At 38.6% G+C, this 16,473-nt stretch overlaps 1 protein-coding gene across 1 annotated transcript in view; it reads left to right on the forward strand.

Moving 5' to 3' along the window:
- The first annotated feature begins 2,425 nt into the window (after positions 1–2,425).
- The window catches only part of usp35 (ubiquitin specific peptidase 35), a 34,898-nt gene continuing 20,850 nt past the window's right edge, over positions 2,426–16,473 (forward strand). Inside the window, exons 1-3 of the mRNA XM_062974512.1 lie at positions 2,426–2,725; positions 10,864–11,557; positions 12,759–12,894. Of these exons, the coding sequence (XP_062830582.1) occupies positions 2,585–2,725; positions 10,864–11,557; positions 12,759–12,894 (971 nt within the window). The 5' untranslated portion in view covers positions 2,426–2,584. The remainder of the gene's footprint in view (positions 2,726–10,863; positions 11,558–12,758; positions 12,895–16,473) is intronic.

Here is a 16,473-nt window from a genome sequence, read left to right on the forward strand (position 1 = left end):
ATACAATAAATAAATTAATAGATGATAGATCTTCCTTAATAATATTATAGATAGATAGATGTCATACACAGCTAAATAATAGATAGACAATAGATCAATAGATAGTTGATAGATGATAGATTGGTATGATACATAGCTAAATGATAGCGATATATAATAAATAGATCAATAGATGATAGATATCATACATAGCTAAATAATAGACAATAGATAGTTGATAGATGATAAATAACAGATTGATATGGTACATAGCTAAAGGATAGCGATATACAATAAATAGATTGATAGATGTTTGGTCTTCCTGAATAATATGATTGATAGATAGGATACATAATTAAATCATAGATGGGGATAGACGGTAGATCAATAGATAGTTGATAGATAACAGATTGATATGATACAGAGCTAAATGATAGAGATATACAATAAATAGATCAATAAATGGTAATATGATAGATAGATAGGATACATAACTAAATCATAGATGGGGATAGATGATAGATCAATAGATAGTTGACAGATGAAAGGTGTATACATATTGGGGGAAATATTACAAAACCAATATGATAATTCCACTCGTAAACTGTTAAAAGTGTTTATATTGTGTATGTTTGTATGTATTTATGTGTGTCTGTGATACACATAAGATCTGTATTCAGAATTATAAACTGTTAATTTCAGAATCATAAACTCTTAAGGTTTATAAACTCTTTGTGGGCAGGATAACTGCAATAGCAACATAATAATATATTTGGGGGGATGTGCGTGTGTGTATAACACACACACACACATTTTAAAGGTTTATGAGTCTGGAATTATTATATTGCTTTTGTAATTTCCTCCTCTCCCGTTTAGCTTGGATAAATGAGACTCTACTGTAATGTAATTCCAGACTCGTAAATTGTTAAAATGTATACATCTTAAGAGGTGGGAAAAATAGTACAGTAGAGTCTCACTTATCCAAGCTGAATGGGCCGGCAGAACCTTGGATAAGCGAATATCTTGGATAATAAGGAGGGATTAAGAAAAAAGCCTATTAAGCATCAAATTAGGTTATGATTTTACAAATTAAGCACCAAAACATCATGTTATGCAACAAATTTGACAGGAAATGTAGTTCAATATGCAGTAGTAATTACTGTATTTACAAATTTAGCACCAAAATATCACGATATATTGAAAACATTGACTACAAAAATGCCTTGGATAATCCAGAACCTTGGATAAGCGAGGCTTGGATAAGCGAGACTCTACTGTACATCTATCTATCTATTGCATTTCCCTCAAAATGTATTATTATGTTGGTATTGTTGGTTTATACACATAGATATACACATCTCTATCTATCTATCTATCTATCTATCTATATCTATATATTGTATTTCCCTCCAAATGTATTATTGTGTTGGTATTGTTGGTTTATACACATAGATATACATATCTCTATCTATATATTGCATTTCCCTCCAAATGTATTATTGTGTTTGTATTGTTGATTTATACACATAGATATACATAGCTCTATCTATCTATCTATCTATCTATCTATCTATCTATCTATCATCTATCTATCTATATATATATATTGTATTTCCCTCCAAATGTATTATTGTGTTGGTATTGTTGGTTTATACACATAGATATACATATCTCTGTCTATCTATCTATCTATCTATCTATCTATCTATCTATCTATCTATCTATCTATTTCCTCCAAATGTATTATTATGTTGGCATACACACACATCCAGGCCAGAATATAAAACTGGTAATCCCAGAATCATAAACTTTTAAAGTTGTATCATTTTTTGGTGGGGAGGAAAATTGCAAAACCAATACCATGTAACTCCAGGCTCATACATTGTTAAAATGTGTACCTCTTAAGAGGTGGGAAAAATAGTAATGCTTTTGACTGCATTCCTAATTCCAGGATCATAAACTCTTAAAGTTGTATCCTTTTTTTGGTGGGGAGGAAAATTGCAAAACCAATATAATGTAATTCCAGATCCATAAATTGTTAAGAGGTGGGGAAAATTGTAATGCTTTTGACTGCATTCCTAATTCCAGGATCATAAACTCTTAAAGTTGTATCCTTTTTTTGGTGGGGAGGAAAATTGCAAAACCAATATAATGTAATTCCAGATCCATAAATTGTTAAGAGGTGGGGAAAATTGTAATGCTTTTGACTGCATTCCTAATTCCAGGATCATAAACTCTTAAAGTTGTATCCTTTTTTTGGTGGGGAAGAAAATTGCAAAACCAATATAATGTAACTCCAGACTCATACATTGTTAAAATGTATACATCTTAAAGAGGTGGGAGAAATAGTAATGCTTTTGACTGCATTCCTAGGATAAATTGCTAGGGGATTTTTTTGGGAACGCCCTGCACACATTTAAATAAATAAATGGATGGCAAAAGGAAGAACTCTCCCCCAAAAGAAGAAGAAGAGGAGCCTGGCAGCCTAGACTGTGCTGCATGCAGTTCAAGACTGGCTGCCGCAGCCTTTGGCAGGCTCTCTTTTCCTTTTTCTCTCTCTGTCTCTGTCTCTTTGCTGCTCCATCCCCCAAAAGGCAGGAGATCCATGTCTATTTCATTCCATGTTATTGCAAAAAGGATCTTTCCGAGGCGGAGAGAGCAGCAGGAGGGAGGAAAGAAGCAAGCAGGGGAAGAAGGGGATTTTTTCTGCTTCTCTTGCAGTATATTGTGCTCCCAGGAGGAAGGAGTAAGTGCATTTCGTCCTTCTCTTTTTTCCTCCCATTTCCCTTCCCTTTCTTCTTCTCTGTGTCAATGACACGCGTGGGGATCCGTGGATTGGTTTTGGGGGTCCTTAGTTATGAGATGGATGTTACCACCGTCCACAGTGGGTTTGGGTCGGTCACGCGTGGGGTGGGTTTCTGATGATGATTGATGGGTCTCTTTGGAAGGCAGGCAACTTGAGCGTCTCAGGATTAAATCCCACTCCTTTGACATTATTGAAAAGAGTCTAGTGCTGCATTCATTCTACAGCAGGCATGGGCAAACATGGGCCCTCCAGGTGTTTTGGACTCAGAATTATAAACTCTTAATTTCAGAATCATAAACTCTTAAGGTTGTATACATTTTTTTGTGGGCAGGAAACTGCAATACCAACATAATAATATATTTAGGTTCGGGATGTATGTGTATGTGTATTATACACACACACACACACACACACACATATTTTAATAGTTTATGAGTCCGGAAATATTATATTGTTTTTGTAATTTTCTTCCTCTCCAAAATTATACAACCTTAAGAGTTTATGATTCTGGAATTAACTCTTGATAATTTTGGATATATATGTATATATGTATATGTAAGTGTGTATATACACACACCAACAATACCAACATAGGGCCAGCTCACACCTCCCCAGCAAAGGATTCACCCAAGCAGGAAGCAGCCAGGCTTTGAAGCTGCAAGACTATTCAATGCTAATCAAGGTGGCCAGTTGCAACATTCACACTTGCCTCAGGCAGACAAGAGGTCTTTCTCCCACTCTGAACATTATCCACAGATATATAAATCCCACTTGCCTAGTTTCTAATACATTTCACAACCTCTGAGCATGCCTGCCATAGATGTGGGCGAAATGTCAGGAGAGAATGCTTCTGGAATATGGCTATACAACTCGGAAATTTCACAGGAACCCAATACCAACATAATAATAAATTTGGGGGCTATATATATAACTTCAGTGTCTCAGGATTAAATCCCACTCCTTTGACATGGATTTTATTATTGAAGAGTCTAGTGCATTCATTCTACAGCAGGCATGGGCCAACTTGGGCCCTCCAGGTGTTTTGGACTCCAGCTCCCACAATTCCTAACAGCCGGCAGGAGTCCAAAACACCTGGAGGGCCCAAGAGCTGGAGTCCAAAACACCTGGAGGGCCCAAGTTGGCCCATGCCTGCTGTAGAATGAATGCAGCACTAGACTCCTTCCAATGTCAAAGGAGTGGGATTTAATCCTGAGACACTCAAGTTGCCTGCCTTCCAAAGAGACCCATCAATCATCCGGTTTATCTTTTGCACTCCCTTGTAATACCAGAACCTGAGAAACTAGTTGGCTTGTGTACTAAACAAAGTGGCCCGCATGTTTTCCTTTGTGTTTCTATCTAAAAGTGCTATTTTTTTTTTACCCCAAGGGGAAGAAACTACTGCTGTTTGGCTTGTACTTTTTCCAGTTGATGGCTCAAAACATTGGCTTACTCTGTTGTTGTATGTCTTTTGGGCTGTGTGGCCATGTTCCAGAAGCATTCTTTCCTGACATTTCGCCCACATCTATGGCAGGCATCCTCAGAGGTTGTGAGGTATGGATAAACGTCAGGAGAGAATGCTTCTGGAACATAGCCACACAGCCCGAAAGACATACAACAACCCTGTGATCCTGGCCATGAAAGCCTTCGACATTGGCTTACTCTGTTTCTCAGGATGCGAATTAATGCAGTTCAACACCACTTTAACTGATGTGGTTCAGTGCTGTGGGATACTGGGATTTGTAGTTTGGTGAGGCACCAGCACTCTTTGGTTGAGAAGGCTTTGTAAAACTATAACTCCCCAAACTCCATAGTTTTGAGCCATAGCAGTGAAAGTACAGAAGAGACTCACTTATCCAAGGTTCTGGATTATCCAATGCATTTTTATAGTCAATGTTTTCAATATATCGTGATATTTTGGTGCTAAATTTGTAAATACAGTAATTACAACATAACATTACTGCATATTGAACTACTTTGTCTGTCAAATTTGTTGTATAACATGATGTTTTGGTGCTTAATTTGTACAATCATAACCTAATTTGAAGTTTAATAGGCTTTTCCATAATCCCTCCTTATTATCCAACATATTCGCTTATCCAACATTCTGCCAGCCCGTTTATGTTGGATAAGTGAGACTCTACTGTAGTAGCAAACTGTGTTAATTCTACACTGTATATGGACTTGGTATTCGTTCTAACTGTGGCCCAACCTTTAATTTCTTTCCCTTTTTAACAGTTTATGACTCTGGAATTATTATATTGGTTTTGCAGTTTCCTTCCCCTTCAAAATGATACAACCTTAAGAGTTTATGGTTCTGGAAACCTCAAAGGTGACATGCAGAAAAAACATCCATAAAAGCAAACAACTGGGTTACTGAGTTGCTGTGAATTTTCCGGGCTGTTTGCATGGAATTCTGTACCTTTTGTAGAAACCTTCTCATAATAACCTTCTCTTTACATGACCTGTACGAAGATTTATTGAGGATTCTGGAGGAATGGATTTTAATCTTGGACATGTTTAACATTTTATATAATGTGATTTTATTTTGCAATGGTACCTGTTTTATATGAATTGTTGTTTTGTAGATTGTTTTATATGAATTGTCGTTTTTACATTGTTTTTAGGCATTGAATTTTTGCCTATTTATTGTAAGCCGCTTTGAGTTCCCTCTGGGAGAAAGGTGGGGTAAAAGTGATGTAAATAAATAAATAAATAATAGAGTGTATAGCATACAAAAATTCCCAGGAAATTTTATTATTTAATATAAACTGTGGGTAGCTGTGAATTTTCCGGGCAGTATGGCCATGTTCCAGAAGCATTCTCTCCTGATGTTTCACCCACATCTATGGCAGGCTCCCTCAAAGGTTGTTGTGGTCTGTTGGAAACTAGGCAAGTGGATATATCTGTGGAATGATGCCCAGGATGGGAAAGAGAACTCTTGTCTGTTGGAGGCAAGTGTGAATGTTGCAATTGGCCACCTTGATTAGCATTGAATGGCCTTGTAGCTTCAAAACCTGGCTTCTTCCTGCCTGGGGGAATCCTTTGTTGGTAGGTGTTAGCTGGCTCTGATTGCTTCCTGTCTGGAATTCTTTTGTTTTCAGAGTGTTGTTCTTTATTTACTATCCCGATTTTAGAGTTTTTAAATACGGATGGCCAGATTTTGTTCATTTTCATGGTTTCCTCCTTTCTGTTGAAATGGTCCACATGCTTGTGGATTTCAATGGCTTCTCTGTGTAGTCTGACATGTAATACTAGAACCTGAGTAACTAGTTTACTTGTGTACTAAACAAGAGGCCCGCATGTTTTCCTTTGTGTTGCTATCTAAAACTGCCAGAGATTTTACCCCAAGGGAAACTACTACTGTTTGACTTGTCCTTTCTACAGTAGATGGCTCAAAACTTTGGTTTATTCAGTTTCTTAAGAAGCGAATTAATGCAGCTCAACACCACTTTAACTGATGTGGCTCAATGCTGTGGGATACTGGGATTTATAGTTTGGTGAGGCACCAGGACTCTTTGGCTCAGAAGGCTTTGTAAAACTATAACTCCCACAACTCCATAGCTTTGAGCCATAGCAGTAAAGGTAGTATCAAACTAGGTTAATTCTACAGTGTAGATGCACTTGGTAATGGTTGCGGCTGTGGTCCAAGCTTTAGTTTCCTCTTCTAATTGAAGCTTCAAAAGTGACATACAGGAAAAAACATCCATAAAAGCAAACAATTGGGATGCTAAAAATAAGCAGTAGAACAGGACATTGAGGCTTGTTTGCAACCTCTTCACTTCTTCCAGTCTTAGATTTTATATTTTTTTGAATCAGATACAGTAGAGTCTCACTTATCCAAGCCTCACTTATCCAAGCTTCTGGATTATCCAAGGCATTTTTGTAGTCAATGTTTTCAATACGTCGTGATATTTTGGTGCTAAATTCGTAAATACAGTAATTACTACATATCATTACTGTGTATTGAACTACTTTTTCTGTCAAATTTGTTGTATAACATGATATTTTGGTGCTTAATTTGTAAAATCATGATCTATTTTGATGTTTAATAGGCTTTCCTTAATCCCTCCTTATTATCCAAGATATTCACTTATCCAAGGTTCTGCCGGCCCGTTTATAAGTGAGACTCTACTGTATCATTTTGTGATCTTTCTCTACTTGCACATTCTCATGATATATTCCCTGGGAAACAATTTTGCCTAGGTTTTTTTTTTCTCCTTTGAGGGCATGATCAAAAAGTTCTACTTCATAGATGGTTCCTTGCATGCCTAGGACTTCAAAGACAAATTCCTTGTTTAGAACAGCTTTCCTAAAATAATCAACAGCATTTCAACTCCACACTTGACCTGGGGAAGCATAGGAAGACGAGCCTGGATGACTGGAAGAGTTTTTGATTTATCTTTTCCTAAATAGGGGTAAATCACGTACCTGCAGACTCTGCCAACAATCCTTTAAATATTTACAGCAGCTGCAGTATAAGGGTCAGGATTTGGATGACTTGCCAGTTTACCTATAGAGAGCAAGGAGAGGACCAACTTAAAGAGTTGCTTTCTTATTAATAAATTGCGACATATACTTTGCTGGGATTTGTCTTTCATCCATGCTTTTAGGGTGGATTCGGGAACCTTAAAAAGTAACTTTTTCAAGATGTTGATGGAACAGTGACTGTCTGTAGCACAATGATATCTGAAGTCATCATGTAGGAGAAGGAAACATATGGCAATGTTAGAGTCAAAGCCTACATTTTGTCACAATGTTATTTTGTTGTCGTCTAAGAAGATGATCCATACATCTATATATCCAGTCCTCTCTTTAGCCATTTGGGTACTGGGAAATAAAAAGGTGTAAAATCCATACAATAAAATCTAAATTCCTATTAGCAACTAAAAGAACAACTTCCTTTTATATCCAGGCTGTTCGTGTTCTGGATGATGCTATCTGCCCTTTACTTAGGGAGAAAAATCTGAATTATAGTTGACACTTAATTGGTCCCACCTACACTGCCATATAATGCAGCTTGAAACTGCATTATACAGTCAATGTAGACTCATATAACACAATTCAGTGCAATTAAAGTGCATTATAGGAGCCCATTGATTATATAAGGAAGCATAGATGGGGCCATTGTTGTTATGTGCTCTTTGGTCGACTCTGACTTATTGTGACCTAATCTTTTCAAGATATATGCAGAGAAGGTTTGCCATTGCCTTCATGTGAGGGTAATTTGTAAAAGTAAGTTTTCCATGGCCAAACAGGAATTTCAACTCCAATCTTCAGGGTCATAGTCCAGCATTCAGGCCAATACATCATACTAGCCCTGTATTTTTATTCAGCCTATATCCAAAGAACTATAGGTTGACCTATAATAAATCTTAGGCAGAAAGTACATGATTTACCCAAGGTCACACAATGAGTTTCCAAGGGTTGGAGTAGATTCGAAGTAACTGATAATGTCACAAAGTTATGTGAAAGGGTGTTTTCCTTGCTAGGATACAAGACATCAATTCCCAGATCCTGTACCTCTGGGAATCTCTAAAATGTCTAGAATTAGTCTCCATGCAGGAAATGTGGAGAGAAATCCCCATTAGTAAACAAGATGATTAGATTATATATATCCACAGATGTCTCATTGTTACCTTAGCCTCCCAGCAACTTCTATTTGTAGGACCCTCCTGGTCTTTGCAATATTTCCATACTGGAGCAAAGAGATTAATTGTTGTTCTGTGCCTTCAAGTTGACCCAAGCGTATGGTACTCTCGACTAGGATTTTCTTGGGTGCCATTGAATTCCTATGAGGATGAGAGAGAGTGACTTACCCAAAGTCATCCAATGGTTTTCCATGGCTTAACAGAAACCCTGATTACAACTCCCAAAATCCCCTATGCTAACTGGGTGTTGTTATCCTCCCCAAATTATTTCTTCCAGAGTCTACAGGTTGGATTGGATGGCCCTTGTAGTCTCTTCCGATTCTATGATTCTATCAAAAACCTTTCCATACATGCTAATAGGTTTGTGTATCACACGCTTATAATGCTGCAACATCCAGTTGTGCCTGGGAACTGTGGATGTTGTTTAGCAATGGATAGCCTCAATCCCGAATTGTCCAATGATTGATTCCAATGAAGCAGAGATCCAGTGATGTATTATTTTGGCTGGCATAGAAGGAGGCGGCTTGGAATAGGATATGAAGGACAGCAAGGTCAGGTATATTTTTCTTTTTGGCTTCTGTTTATGCTGCTGCAGGCCTTTGGGGAGATGGATGAAGCTGATGAGAAAGCGTCTCCTTCTCCGCCTCCTCTCTGTGTACTTTATGCAGAAAAATTGTAGATGTAAGCAAGAAGCCACCCTTGATTGTACTTGGATGCTTCTTCACAGAACAGCCTGCTTATGGGTTTAGTTCTGTAAAACGAACCACAGCTGAATCTTGGACTTTCGCGAATTTCACTTTCATGGGTTTGCTTATTCACACCTTTGTCATTAATTGTGTTGTACCCTAACTTGAGTATTGAAGAGAGATAGGTATTTACTTATAACTATGTTGTAGTTGCCATTGTTGTTGCCTTTCCGTGCTGTCAATTAAGCCCTGACGTATGATGACTTTCTGAGTGAGAGATGTCCATGTGCTTCAGACTTCATCAGACTTCATCAGCCCAGCCTAATTGCAAAATTAGGCCCATCATTTCCTTGACTGGGGATGCATCTACACTGTAAAATTAGCACAGTTTGACACCACTTTAACTGCCATTGGTCAATACTGGGAGTTGTAGGTTTACAAAGTATTTAGCTTTCTTTGCCAAAGAGGGTTGATGCCTCACCAAACTACAACTTTCAAGATTCCATAGTCTTGAGCCATGGCAATTAAAGTGGTATCAAACTGCATTTGTTCTACAGTGTAGATGCATCCTGAGTACCTGTGAGCACACTTATTCTTTTACTATGGCCTTCTACTTTACCAAGCATTATTTCTCCCCTAATACGCCATGCGGGCTCATGATATATCCAAAGCATGATAATTTCAGCTTTGTTATTTTCACTTCAAGGAGATGGGAGGAATATTATCAGATTCATTTTTGAATGTCTATGCCATTTGCATAATTCTTCTCCAGAACTTTATTCCAAATGAGTTGATTCTCTTTGTCTCAGACTTCTTTGCTATCCACCTTCAACCATATATGGAAAGTTGTAGTTGGAGAGCCAACATGGTGTAGTGACTTGAGCGTTGGACTAGGACTCTGGGAGACAAGGGTTCAAATCTTCACTCAGCCATGGAAACCTAATGGGTGACCTTGGGCAAGTCACAGTCTCTCAGGCAAAAGCTACACTTCATTGCCAATTTTGCCAAGAAAATCCTGTGATAAGTCCACCTTAGGAACAGCTTAAGTCAGAAACAACTTGAAGACACACAACAGCAACAAGTTGGATGGCTTGTTTATTTCTTTTAGTGGTTTTTGATGCGATTATGGGTGGTACTTCCATGTTGGTAAAATCTTAGGTTTTCAGTTCAGCTTTAGCTATCCAAGCTGCTGAACAATATCCAGAAAAGAGTTGTGTACTTTCCGGGCTGTATGGCCATGTTCCAGAAGTATTCTCTCCTGCCGTTTCGCCCACATCTATGGCAGGCATCCTTAGAGGTTGTGAAGTATATGGAGAAACTAAGCAAGGAAGGTTTATATATTGTGGAAGGTCCAGGGTGGAGGAAAGAACTCTTGTCTGTTGGAGGCCAGTGTGAATGCTGATATTAATCACCTTGATTAGCATTACATGGCATTGCAAGCTTCATGTCCTGGCTTTTGTTCAGAGTTGTTAGCTGCCCCTGATTGATTCATGTTTGGAATTGCTCTGTTTTCAGAATGTTGTTCCTTATTTACTTTCTGATTTTGAGTTTTTTAATATTGGTAGCCAGATTTTGTTCTTTTTCAAGCTTGTATTACCAACTTAGTTCTCAAAGATCCCTTTGTATACTGATATTCCTGATTAGCATGGCTATGTCTTTGAATTTATAATGAAAACCTTCAGTCTACAAAAGTGGAAGGTAAATGGTTAGTGCATTTACTTTGTTCTTTTTTTCCATCCCTTAGAAAAAGGTCAAGATGGACAAGATCCTTGAAGCCATCGTGATGTCGTCTTACCCCGACCACATGAAACAAGGGTTAGTGCGGCGTGTCATTGAAGCTTCGAAACAGTCCATGGACAGCGAACAGTGCTGGTTGATGCTCGAGCTTTCTACCAAACTCTTCCTCGTGGGCGATACCAAGTTCAAGAGGTCGGTTGGCAAAGAGGTCCTGGAAGCCTATGGCCTTTACCACCAGGAGGTCTTTGAAGAGTTCTTCAACGTCCGTTTCCTGCTCAGCCTCCTCCAAGAGGGCTATGGACCCCTTGGCAAAAGAAGCCTGTATGTCTTTGATTACATCCACCTCGGGTTGGCCTTCGTTTTGGATCGCCCGTCGGCTAGTGATATTTTCAGCCTTCTGAGGACCGAAGTTCTCCGAAAGGTTTGCGAGAGGCCGGGACTCAAGCAGTGCATGAAAATCAGCAAACTCTTGATCCAGTATCCTCAGTGTATTCCTACGGGGAAACGGCAGGCTCTGTTCTGCCAGCAGCTCATCCGGTGCATCGGCCAATTCCGAACCACGTCGGGGAGAGAGGAGGCCATCGTGGACTTCCTGGACCACGTCATCAAGGTTGGCCTCTTGCTGCAGAAAATATGGAAGATTCAGGTGTCCTCTATTCTCCCGTCCTTGAAAGAACTCTTTGCAATCATTTCATCAACCGGTAAGGAGGGCTGCAATGCAACGATGTGTATTATTGGTGCTATTCATAATTGGGGCATATATGTCCCATGTATTAGAAATTAGATGACAGTTGAGGCTTGGGTCTATTTGAATACAGAAATCGAGGCTTGAGTCTGTTAGAAGTTAGAAGACAGTTGAGTCTTGAGTCTGTTTGAGTACAGAAGCCAGTGTTAGAAGTTAGAAGACAGTTGAGGCTTGAGTCTGTTTGAGTACAGAAGCCAGTGTTAGAAGTTAGAAGACAGTTGAGGCTTGAGTCTATTTGAGTACAGAAACCAGTGTTAGAAGTTAGAAGACAGTTGAGGCTTGAGTCTGTCTGAGTACAGAAGCCAATGTTAGAAGTTAGAAGACAGTTGAGGCTTGAGTCTGTTTGAGTACAGAAGCCAGTGTTAGAAGTTAGAAGACAGTTGAGGCTTGAGTCTGTTTGAGTACAGAAACCAGTGTTAGAAGTTAGAAGACAGTTGAGGCTTGAGTCTGTCTGAGTACAGAAACCAGTGTTAGAAGTTAGAAGACTGTTGAGGCTTCAGTCAGTTGGAAGTAGACTGTTATGAAAGAGAACTGTATGGAGCAATATAGTTTTTGAAGAGACTGTTAAGCACTATAAGTTAAAGACACAAACTGAATGTTTTAAAGTTTAACCTGACAAGAAATATATCTGTATATTTAAATGCATGAAGTTATGAGTGAAACTTGACCTCATGGATATGTTGAGGGTAGGTTTGGGTTTTGATATGAGGATCATTCCGCACAGAAAGTACCAATGCCACATTAAGGGCCAGCTGCTCCTGGCCACCAACACCATTTTCCCATCCAAGTTTTCAGAATGGTCAGGATTCTTTATATTTCATAGATTCGTAGACTCATAGAATTGGAAGAGACCCCAAGGGCCAACCCCCTGCCATGCAGGCAAATACAATCAAAACCCTCCCAACATATGGCCATCCAGTCTCTGCTTCAAAACCTCCAGAGAAGGAGACTCCGCCGGACTTGGGGGCAGCATATTCCACTGTCTAATAACTCTGACCGCTAAGAAGTTCTTCCTAATAGTTAGATGGAAATGCAGATGGAAATGTGGAGGAAGATATTTCCCTAACTAAATAAAAAAGTAAAGTCACAAAATATGAAATCTTACCTGCGGGTTCTGATACTGTTTTGCTTTTGTTTGTGTCTAAATGGTCTTGCAGAAGATCAGGACCCACCGTCTATTGCCTTGGCCAGCGTGGTCCAGTATGTCCCAATGGAACTAATGGATGGGATCCTAAGAAACCTCACCAACGATGACAGCATAACAGATGTTCAGATGATGATGGCAATTGGCAGGTAAGGGAAACCCCCAGATAAACACACCTGAATCGTACTGGATGTACTACTGTGAGTAGTGCTACAAATATGGATTTATGAGAAGTTTGTTTATTTTTAAAATAATAGTTGGTTCTCCATATTAATGGATTGTGCACTCATGGATTCCACCATCTGCGGCTTGCAAATATTACAAAAATCCTACAAGCAAATCTTTATTTGCGATTTTATAAAGTGGTCATTATTTTACTATGCCATTGTATATAATGAGACTTATACATGTATGGATTTTGATATCCACATATCCTGGAAGCAAATCTCAGTGGATACTGAGGGCCTGCTATAAGAACTTTCTAAAATTCACAGGTTTTTAAAAATAAATTAAACAAGAGAATTTAAGATTTTTACAGGTTTGATGGTAGGGGAAGCAAATTGATATATTCATCAAGACTTTGTGTGAATCTACACTGTAGAAATAACGTACCAGTTTGCCATGGCTTAATGCTGTGGAATGTTGGGAGTTGTAGTTTTGCAAGGTCTTTAGCTTTCTCTGCCGAAGATCAGTGCCTCCCCAAATTACAACTCCCAGAAATACGTAACATTGAGCCATGGCAGTTAAGTGATGTCAAACTGTAAAATTTTTACTGTGTAAATGCACACATAGAATGCTTGTGGACTATTAAGGTGTTTAATATGTATTAATATATTATTAATATATTATATATTAATATTAATTAATATATAATAATATATTAATATATATTAATCCCTGTAAATTAATGTGTTTAAGTTTAACGTGTTGTGTATTGTATGCTTTTATATTTCAACTGGCATTGAATATTTGCCAAAATTGGAAGCTACTCCGAGTCCCCTCTGGGCTGAGATAGAATGGGGTAGAAATACAATAAATACTTTACTGTTTTAGAGATAGATAGATAGATATCTGAATTGAGGTTGCTACCTCTTCTGTCTCTGAAATTCCTAATTCAGCGAAGACTGAGGCCCCATATAATCCAGTTTCTGAATCCAGATTATATGTGCTTTGAACTGGATGATATGGCAGTGTAAACTCATATAATCAAGTTCAAAGCAGATAATCTGGAATCAGAAACTAGATTATATTGCACCGTACATCCTGCCTGAGTACCTCACAAGACCGCAAAGTCCAGAATTCCACAAGATGAATCCATGACAGTTAAAGTGCAATCAAACTGTTATAATTGTAGAGTGCGGAACCTTCCTGGATAACTTTCATTTTCTGGGAGTTGTAGCCATAAAGGAATTACAGTAGGGTCTCGCTTATCCAACATAAACGGGCTGGCAGAATGTTGGATAAGCAAAAATGTTGGATAATAAAGAGGGATTAAGGAAAAGCCTATTAAACATCAAATTATGTTATGATTTTACAAAAATAATGTTTTACAACAAAAAAACTGTTCAATACATGATAACGTTATATAATAATTACTGTATTTACGAATGTAGCACCTAAACTTAATGATGTATTGAAAATCTGACTACAAAAACATTGACTACTAAATGGCAAACTGCGTTGGATAATACAGAATGTTGGTTAAGCAAAGGTTGGATAAGCGAGACTCTACTGTCTCTTCTTTTCCCAAGCCTGTTTATGACAACACTCAGGTCTTCCTTTTCTTCCTTTTCCTTAATTTTTATTATGTTTTCAAAAAAGGATGCTTCTAAGCAATTGAAAATAAAATAAAGTTTAAAAACCCAAATGCAGATGCTAAATAAAACCAACAAAACGAGGAAATCAAATACAAAAATTACCTTCTGATTTAAATATGTATCTTAATGCCTCGCTTTGTTTTACTTACTTTATATTGTTTCCCTTCCTGCTTGTCGTTGATCAAAATAAATGAATAAATATATAAAATAAATCCTGTAATTCTCCCTCCCTATAACTTCCCACTGACCCCTGTATCCCCTTCCTCTTTTTTATTAAAAATATAGTTTTCAAAACTTGCTTTGGGTCTCTTTTCTCCGTTTTCCAGCGCAGCTAATGGCAGGTGCTATTAACTGGCAGTGCTTCCACGCAGAAGCCATACATTTCTAAAATTAGCCCTTGAAAGATCGATCTCTTTTCCCCTCCTTTTTAAAATGTCCCTCTCTGGCAGGGCAGAGTTGGGAGAGACACGAAGCAGACCTCCTGAAATGCAATTAGGATGCTCTGGAGGAGACACTTAAAGTCAATTGACCTGGCAAAAAGCGTCTTTCTTTGCAAGACTGCATCATCTTCTCCGAAGCCAAGTGTGCTGATACAAGGTGCTCATCCTGGCATTGCACTTACCACAAATAGCTCTTCTGTTCTATATTTTCCTGAATAGTCAACGTGCCATATTTCCGGGTTTACTTTTTTCAGATTAGTTTATGTGTTATATTTGATTGTGGTACTGGTTGTGGTTTCCATCTGGTAACAGCGGATTGGGTTACATCACACCTGATCCCAATGTCCAGACAGCCCCAAAGCTCTGTGATATTTTGGGAATACTGAAGTATTCCCAAACTTTGCCAAAGGTGAGGCAGAGTTTGAATATAGCTAAATAAAACCCCAGAACACTCACCAGAAGCTGCTGTGAGTTATTAGGAGAGTCCATTTGCAGGAAGTATGAGGTTTGGGTCAATACAGATAAGCCCAAAGTCCATTATTTATTTACTTACTCACAGTATTTCTATTCCGCCCTTCTCACCCCGAAGGGGACTCAGGGCGGATTACAATGCGCATATATATGGCAAATATTCAATGCAATCAGACAAACAACATACAGTATAGACACACACACAGGCACTTTTAACATTTCCAGCTTCATGAGGGTATGCTCGATTCCGGCCACAGGAGGAGTTGTTGCTTCACTGTCCACTAGTGACACCGAGTGCTGTACTTCCTCATTCCTTTCCACATGCTGCTGGCAGTTTTATGGTGTTGTAAATTAGTTAAATTAGCCTCCCGCATAAAGTGTACCTAAATTTCCTAGTTGACAGATGCAACTGTCTTTCGGGCTGCTTAGGTAAACAGCAAGTTGGGCTATTCAATGGGTGGCTTAACCCGACCCGGGCTTCAAACTCATGACCTCGCGGTCAGTAGTGATTTATTGCAGCTGGCTACTAACCAGATGTGCCACAGTCCTGCCCATGAAAGCTTATGGGACCACGTTCAGTTTCTGGTTGTATCTTCATTGTGGAATTAATGCAGTTTGACACCACTGTAATTGTCCTGGCTCAATGCTGTGGGATCCTAGGAGTTGTGGTTTGCAGTGTAGGCAAAAAGCCTTTTGAATTTACAACTTGCAGGATTCCACAGCATTAAACTATGGCAGTTAAAGTGGTATCAAGCTGCATTAATTCTGCAGTGTAGATATATCCGTAGTTGCTGGAAATAGGAACCTTCTCAAGCCTCCACTAGTTGCTTGTTTTGTTTATAATTCAGATTGCTTACTGTATTGTATATGTGTGCATTGGTATGCAATTTTACTTTAACTTTATTGTGAGAGGGGCTTCAGACCATGTGATCAGAACAGAGATTGTTTAGGACTCAGACTCCATGTTAGGAACTGTTTGCTTTGAGACATCAACAGAAAC

Source organism: Anolis carolinensis, chromosome 3, assembly GCF_035594765.1.
Source record: "Anolis carolinensis isolate JA03-04 chromosome 3, rAnoCar3.1.pri, whole genome shotgun sequence".
In the NCBI taxonomy this organism is placed as follows: domain Eukaryota; kingdom Metazoa; phylum Chordata; class Lepidosauria; order Squamata; family Dactyloidae; genus Anolis; species Anolis carolinensis.